Source organism: Microcebus murinus, chromosome 13 (assembly GCF_040939455.1).
Source record: "Microcebus murinus isolate Inina chromosome 13, M.murinus_Inina_mat1.0, whole genome shotgun sequence".
Lineage (NCBI taxonomy): Eukaryota > Metazoa > Chordata > Mammalia > Primates > Cheirogaleidae > Microcebus > Microcebus murinus.
Window position 1 is genome coordinate 76,225,334 of NC_134116.1, and position 8,347 is coordinate 76,233,680.

The following is an 8,347-nucleotide window of genomic DNA, read 5'->3' on the forward strand; positions in this document are numbered from 1 at the left end:
TCCCTCCTTCCCCTCCAGCTCCCCTCTCTGCGCGCCAGGGCGCGTGTGGGCCAGGCTGGAGCCGAGGATTCGAGAGCGGGAGCGCACAGGGTTGGCGTGGAAAGCCAGGTCTCCGCGGGCTGCAGGCGCGGACAGGGGTTGGCTGAGCTGTAAAGTGAGGAGCCAGCTCGACGCCGCACTCCCTTCCCCAACCCGACCCAGCAGGGAGGCCCAATCAAGGCCCGCGCCGGTCTAATACAGAGCCACCCGCATTTCTAAGAAAAAAAAGTTTATTTAAAATTTTGTACATAAATAAATAAATAAATATCTTCTGGTATTACAGAGACGGTACAATTACACAGCTAGGCGGGGTGGTGCCGGAGTGGGGTGGGGCCCGGGAGAAGAAGGGTTGCCAGAGGCGCAGGGCCGGGGGCTATGTTGGGGGAGTGCAGAGCTGGGCGGAAACCGAGTGAATCGGCTTCCCCAATACGTACACCACGGGCATTTCTCCTATGGGAGAGGAACTGCGGGGACTGAGGGCAGCAAGGCCTGACCAAGGGACAAACGGACTGACTGAATGAGGAGGCTCCCCGAGGAGGGCAAGGCAAGGGGAAAACAAAGTTCATAAATGTATGTGGGGGGGGGGAGCGAGAGCTGTGGATAAAGGACCAAGGAAAGAGGTGGGGAGGAAGAGAGAAAGACATTTTAAAAAGAGAGAAGTGAACGGGCATCTGGGTGAAAGGCAGAACTCAACCTGGGGCAGAGAAGACTAGAGGAAGCAAGGAAGCCTGAGCCAGCCCGGAGAGGGCGGGCGAGGAGGCGCGGGCGGCCAGCGAGGCGCTGCGCCAGGCGGGCGTGCCCGGGGCCGCCGGCTGCTCTGTCCAGGAGAACTCAAGCGCGTGCAGGGTCACAGTTTGGAGTTCGCTTTGGATGCGCGAGCGCTGGGGCAGGGATACCACTGGCAGGTCTCTGCCAAGCTCTCACCCCTGCCCAGGGCCCGGGGCCTCCGTAAAGCCGTGCCAAATCCGTGCGGGGCGGTCGTTTGGCAGCGGGTGCCTGGGAACCAGTGCTGCGTCCCAGGGCCAGTCTTTGAGGCGCAGGGAGGTCTTGGGGTGAGCGACCTAGAGAGAGACGCACGTCTAGGGAGTGACCGTGAGATCTCGGTCGTCCTTCCCCGAGGAGGACGGAGACATGGGCAATTCGTCGTCATCCTCGGAGCACTTGGCTGAGGAGAGCGACGCGCACTTGCAGCCCTGCGGTGCGCCCCCGCCAGCACCGGCACCCCCGCTGCTGCGGTGGTTGCCGCCCTTGCCCTCCTTCTTGTGCTTCACCCGACGATTCTGAAACCAGATCTTCACCTGCTTCTCAGACAAATTCAGGTAGGTCGCGATCTCGATGCGGCGTAGACGGGACAAGTACATGTTGGAGGCGAACTCGCGCTCCAGCTCTAGCAGCTGCGTGCTGGTGAACGCCGTGCGCATCCTCTTGCTGCTGGGCAGCTGGTTCGAGCTGCTGTCTAGAGGGGGTGGCGGAGCAGAGAGGGAAGCGGTCAGACCTTTGCGCGGTGGGCTCATTCCCCCGCTCATTCCCCCTCAACTTTGGTCTCCCACCCACCCCCTCTCTCAGAACACCACCCGCAGCAGCGCCATTTCGAGCGCCTGTTTACCCAGCTGCAGGATCCGGGTTCTCCCGGAGTCACGTAGCCCTAGACCCTCTTTATGGAGCGCCCTGGACCCCCCTCCAGGACCTGGACCTTTGTCCTCACCTCCAGGCGTCGCGTCCTGGCCCTTTATCTGCGCACCAGTCTGTGCGCCCCCCTCAGGTCCCCGATATGACCCTCTCAACCTCCAGAACGCTCGGGTCCCTCTTCCCCCTTTCCTGGCACGCCAACCTGCCTCTGATCACCTCTGCCTTGTCCCCCTGCGCAGCGGCCCCGCTTACCCACGGAGATGCAGTGGAACTGCCTGGGGTCCGGCAGTGGGTAGGAGGTCTGGTAGAGCGCAGCGGCGGCGGCCGGACCGTGAGCGACCCCGGGCGACACGGCAGAGTGCTGGCGGCCCAAGGGCGCATGGCAGTACTGCGAGCCGAAGGGCGGGAAGGACGCCTTGAGCAGAGGCAGAGCGGGCGGCCCGGGGGGCCCGTGCAGCTGCGAGGCGGTGACGCAGAGCGGGCATACGCACAGCAGCCCGGCCTTGCGCGCGTGGCAGGCGCCGGGCGACAGACCATGCAGCGCGTGCGGCGGGGGCACCGCGTAGGGGAAAAGCGGCGGCGGGCTGCCCTCGGGCGCCTTCTTCTCGCCCGCCTCCCGCAGCACTAGCGAGTCCACCAGGAAGGAGCGCGGCATGGCCCCGGCGCGCGGCCGCCCGGCAGCCAGCCCGCCCCCTGCGCCCGCCGGACCTCCGGGCTCTCCAGGCGCTTTCTCCGGCCTCGGCCGCCCGCAGCTGGCTGTGCCCGGGGGCTGGAGGCGCGGCCGGGCCGGGGCTGAAATCGACGCAGCAGTAGCCGCGGGCGCCGCCCAAAGAGCGCGGGGTGCTGGCCAGCGCTAGTGGTGCTGAAAGGCGCCGGCGGCGCCGCTTAAATAGGACTATTGCCATGTGATGGGCTACGCCAGGAGCGGCCGGGGCCTCTCAATAGGGTTTTTGTGCCTTTTCTCTTGGCATTCACTCTGCACGCTTCCTCATTATTTCACTTGTTAACTAAATGAACTGCATAATGTACTCTATTCTTGTCAACCCCACCCACGCCGTAACAGGCGCCCTCGCCCCCTCCTCTCCCTTTTGCGGGTTTATTTTCTCATTCTCCCGCGATTTAATATTCTTTTCTTTCTCTTTATTCCTTACTCCCCTTTGGCTTTGCCATGGCGATCGGGCCGTTTATCTCATTGATTTTGCACCCCCGCTGCCTCGCCTCTACAGACAGATCCCCACGGGCGCACACCCCCATCTCTTCTGCGCCCTTGGTCCTGGTCCCCTTCTTTCTATTACCTCCCTGCCCCCAAAAGCACGCTGCCTCCACTCAGTTCTGCCAGCTCAGCTCTGTGCCCCTGCGAGCGTCCCCGCAGCCGGCCTCCGATCCACCTGTGGAATCCCTCTCCTCTCCCTGAGGCAGAAGCCGGCGGCCCCGGGTTCGTGCGCCAGGGAGGCGATGTGGGGAGGGAGGACAGGGGTTCACTGTTCCTCATCCAGCACTAGCCCCTCCGCGGCCCCTCTGAGTTCTCTTAAGTTTCCCAGATAGTCTTAACTTCGGCACTGCCTGCAACGCCCAGTCTTTGTTCCGCAGATGCCGGCCCCCCAGCCCTTCCCTTCGGATGGCAGGGCCCTGCGTGTAAAATAGAGAAAAGTAGTCGCTCAGAGTCAAAGACAGGGACAGGGAATGGGGAACGGAAGCCTAGACGATGCAGATCGAGGTCTCGCACCCGCTTAATTGTGGCGAGCGTGGACGTCTCCGCCCGCGCGGGTCTTGCAGGCGCCCTCCGCCCGGGCGCACGCTCGGGTGGCGCGCTCAGAAACCACCGCCTTCGGGCAGAGCCGGCGGCGCGCAGGGCAGTCGTATTCCCCGCTGCTTTTGCTAGCCCTGACCCGGCTCCGCGGTCCCCAAGGCCAGGCTTCTTCCTCCTGCCGCGTCACTCTCTTCTTTCTGGTCACACAATGGTTAAACAACTTCAAACGCCCGGCGCTGGGTACACAGCCTCGGCTTTTTAAATCATCCTCGGGCTCAAAGCTGTTTCGCTCAGGAGCTTTTTCCATACAATGGGAAATTAGCATAAATATTTCGAATTTACAGCCCGCGACTTTTCACGGGAGACGTTTGCTTTCGATTTTATTGGAACCAAATAGCTGCCATCACCTGCTTAGAGCCCTGAATGGAATTGTGAAAAACGGAGGGGGAAGCGAGGGGGCAGAGAGGCAGTGCACAGGAAGAAGGCTACCGAAACCCTATGCCTTTGCATGGGTTTTCATCACCGATGACATCTTTGCAATGACAACAGCAACAAATTATAACTGATTAAAAAGCGAAGAGAATTTGTCTTGGAAGGAAAAACCCCTGCTTCCATAAAAGGGAGAGGGGCAGTGCGGGAAACAACCCGCGTGGAGGGCATGCCATCTGGCAGGGGTAAGGGTCCGATGTGCCACTGGTTGCCTGGCATGGGGCGGAGGGCACGGCTGCCCCCTACGCCGCGGTCTCCGCTCCAAGGCTCCGGCTCAAGGGTGGTGCCCGCAAACCAGCCGGGACGCATCAATGCAGCCTAATTCCCGTTCTAATTGCTCTCTGGGAAATTTGGGCTGGGCTGGGCGGCTGAGAGCGAGCCGGAGCGGGCCCCGGGCCCGGAGAAGGGCTCCCCGCTGGGCCGAGGCGGGCTGGGGAGGCGGGCGCGGGCGGGGCCCGCGGGCTGCAAGGGGCGGGCGCTGCGCCCGGGAGCGGAGCCCTCGAGGGGCCAGAGTCGAGCTCGGCCGGGAGCCGCGGCGCGCGCAGGGAGGAAGGGGTTAAGAGCCCCTGAATGCGAGCAAGGCCAAAGCTACTGGGAAAGAATATGGGGGGGGGTGGCTGGGGGGAGGAATAACCAGTTTTTTTCCCCCCTCTGCCTCCAGCCTCTGGACCTTATTGAATGTCATTGAAGAAAGTTTTGAATGCCAGATAAAGAGAGGCGAATTAAAGTGTGTGACAGCGGAGGATAAGCAAACACAAAGAGAACTCTGTCACACTTTGGGGCAAAATCCGTGGGCTTTTTACCAAGTCTCTTCGCTATGATTGAATTAAGTAATAGGAAAACATTTTCTTTCAGTTTAGAGCCATTAGACAAAAACTTCAAAGCGAATAACACTTTTTAATGTGCGGCCCCACAATGGACCGGGTTTTGTGCCGAGATGTTTAAATGGTTTGTTGTGCGACTCGGCGCGGGAGAGACCCGGCCCAAGCAAAACAGCATCCGCGGCGGCGTTCTCGGGCGGCCTGGGTCGGACGCGCGCCCGGCCTGCCGTCTCGGAGCCCGCGGGCCGCGGCGGGGAAGGGGCTCCCAGCGCGGCGGGCCGGGCGCCCCAGCGTGCCCGCGCCAGGGAGGAGCCCGGCGCGCACCCGGGACGCCGCTCCGGCTAGCCGGCCGCAGGGGGCCAGCGCCGCCCGCGCCCCGCCAGCCCGGCCCTCCGGACCCCGCCAGCCCGGCCCTCCGGACCCCGCCAGCCCGGCCCTCCGGACCCCGCCAGCCCGGCCCTCCGGACCCCGCCAGCCCGGCCCTCCGGACCCCGCCAGCCCGGCCCTCTGGACCCGCGGCCTCTGCCCGCAGCCCGGTTTCCGGGGACCGCTGCGGCCCCGGGTCTCTCCTGCGGCCCCGCTGTTCTCCGCGCAAAGCGCCCCCCAGGACTCGCTTCTGCGGGGTCTGAACTTACTCGCCCGAGCAAGCGCCCCCAGGGCGGGGCGGGGCGGGAGGAGGTGGCGGGATTAGCCTGACAGCCCGAGAGAGGGGCCGGGGAGCCCCTCGGCGCGGCCAGCTCTGCCCCGAGCTGGTTTTCAAGTGTCCATCAGGGACAGTTCAACACGGAATAATTTCTCTTGTTCCGGGCTTTTCTTCTCCTTTCATTCTGCCTCCTCTCCTTATGGGTAGAGAGAATACACTGGTTTTTTTTTTTTTTTTCTCTCCTTGAATCGTAGCTCTAAGATATTTGCAGCAAAAACCGCACAAATGAGGCAGCGGTGGCGGTCGTGGTTCCCTTACCTAGTTCCTGTTTTTCTTCAAATGTCAGTTTCCTTCTCAGGGAAACCAAAGTCCTTGCTTAAAATATCATCTCTGTTTCTCCTTACTTTATAAGCACATTCTGACTTTACGTGTCTTTGCTCATTTGATTTTCTATCCCCCACGCCTGAAATATATGTCCAGGGGGACCAGGGATTTTGTTTGTCTCCTACATTGCTGTGCCCCAACTCAGAAAGCCCCCGGCACATGTAGGAGGAGCTCAGTGTATATTTGCTGAATGAAGAAAAGGAATGAAAGGGATCTGAGTCAGGAGGTGGGGTGGCTAGGAGGACTTCTTGGCATGGCTGCTTAACACACCTAGACACCTAGAAGCACGGCATGGAGCACGTGACCGGTCAAACCCCGGAGGGCAGGGGCTGTCTGAATCTCCCCCAGCCCGCTCGGCAGCCCTACTCCGTGCCCCGATCATTACAGGAGCTGGGCGTGTTTGTTGAGTGAATGGCAGATGGGCAAGCCAACATGTTGGTCTCCAGCCCTCCGTGGGAGGTTCTCAAGCTCCTTCATAGATGGTCCCATGCAAGGCAGTTCCAGTGTCTGGCTCTGCAGGAGTTGGATGAACCCAATATCTCAAGGTTAGGGTTTGTCATCAAGGTCTTTACATGGTATATAAGAGAGGGGTTGGTTAGAAAAGGATGAGATGTGGTATCTGCTCTGGAACGACCAGTGACCATGTTTGCTTTTTCTAGCTGAAGGCAGTGGAGTGGGAATTCTCATTGTGAAGAGAAGGTCTGCTCCCCTGACCAGACCAGTAGTGACTCAGACAACTCCCTTGGGAGAGAACAAGCTACTCAGTTGAGCAGGGGGCAGGGGGAGCACCTGGTGTGCCAGGCAATGCTGAAAGGAGCTGGGAGCCAGGGAGGGAGGTGGGTGAGTGTGGTGCCCAGACCTGGGTATGGATGGGAAGTGGAGACCCAATCACAAAGGGCCATGCTAACTGCTTTGGACTTGATCCTGTTCTGAGATTTTTAAGCAAGCAGAGGAGCAGAGTTGGACTTGAACTTGAGAAATATAACCGGAAGCAGCAGGAAGTTCTATTGGTAGGGACAGAGAGAGGCCAGAGCAGGGTCCAACAGAGACGGCTTGCTAATGAATATTTATCAAACTATTGGATGAACAATGGTAGGGAAATAAGTAAGGAGAAGATTGTATTAGTTCGGGCAATGGATGATGACTACCTGGACTGGGGTGGGGCAGGACCAGAACAAGGAAATACTGGGGAGAACTTGAAGGGTAATGGGTAGGACCAATTAGTGTGTGTGTGTGTGTGTGTGTGTGTGTGTGTGTGTGTGTGTTTGTGTGCTGGCATGTGACTACATGAAAGAGAGAGGGAGCAAACACACTGGCGACCACATGGCTGCTTGTTTGGGGAAATGAGTGGGTGATGATCTCAAAGGCAGAGACAGGGAACTCAAGAGTAGGACCGACTTTCACCTGTTGGGGGTGCAACATTAAGTCATATTTTAGATGAGTTGCACTTTAATCCTTCATGTTCAGAGCGTTCTGCTGCCATCCTACAGGTAGGTGAAGATGTGAATCTAGGGATGAGTGGAGAGATTGGAGATTGAGAGAGACATCTGGAATTTATGTATACAAAAATGATAGCTTTAGTCTTAGGAAAAATGAGGACAAAGAGGGGGTGCAGAGAAAAAAGAAGAGGATTGTGGATGTATCCCTGGGGAACTCCCATATTTAAGGAGGCAGGTGGAAGGAGGACAGCCTGCAAGACAAAGAAGACAGCCAGAGGTAGAAAGAGAAGTGAGCAAGACAGAAGAAAAAGGAAAACCAGGAGCTATACCAGGGAAATCCACACAGGCAGGGCTGCTAGGTTCAACAAATAACATGTAGGCTACCCAGTTAAAAATTTTTTTTTTTTTTTGAGACAGAGTCTCGCTTTGTTGCCCAGGCTAGAGTGAGTGCCATGGCGTCAGCCTAGCTCACAGCAACCTCAAACTCCTGGGCTCAAGGGATCCTCCTGCCTCAGCCTCCCAAGTAGCTGGGACTACAGGCATGCGCCACCATGTCCGGCTAATTTTTTTTTTTCTATATATATTAGTTGGCCAATTAATTTCTTTCTATTTATAGTAGAGACGGGGTCTCGCTCTTGCTCAGGCTGGTTTTGAACTTCTGACCTCGAGCAATCCACCCGCCTCGGCCTCCCAGAGTGCTAGGATTACAGGCGTGAGCCACCGCGCCCGGCCTCCAGTTAAAATTTTAATTTCGTATACACAACAGAAAAATGTTAATATAATTTTTTCCCAAATGTTGTATGAATGTATAGAACACACCTATATTAAACAATTATTTGGTGTTTATCTGAAATTCAAATGTCTTGTGTTTTCTCCGGCTGCCTACACCCAGGTCACCAGGAGACAGCTGACATTGACAGGGTGTTTCAGAATGTCATCCCAGCCAGAGATGAAGAAACTGAGACTCTCGCATAGAGAGGGACTTGTGCAGGACCACAAGGTCAGTAAGTGGCTACGTGAATGACCCCAAGTGTTCTGAATGCAAGCTGGGGTTCTGCATGACGTGCGCAGCACTGGAGGGAGAACAGAAGCCAATGTGGCCCTGGGAAGATGGCTGGTCACAGGCTGCTTTGAGGACTGTGGCCCTGTAGAA

General features: G+C 58.2%; 1 protein-coding gene across 1 annotated transcript; it reads right to left on the reverse strand.

The window, feature by feature from the left end:
* Positions 1-1,118: 1,118 nt before the first annotated feature.
* Positions 1,119-2,323, reverse strand: GSX1 (GS homeobox 1). Its single transcript, XM_012744034.2, has 2 exons — positions 1,921-2,323; positions 1,119-1,495 (listed from the first exon to the last, which is right to left on the reverse strand). Exons 1-2 carry the CDS (start codon positions 2,321-2,323, stop codon positions 1,119-1,121), a joined length of 780 nt encoding a protein of 259 aa, XP_012599488.1.
* Between the last annotated feature and the right edge of the window lie 6,024 nt (positions 2,324-8,347).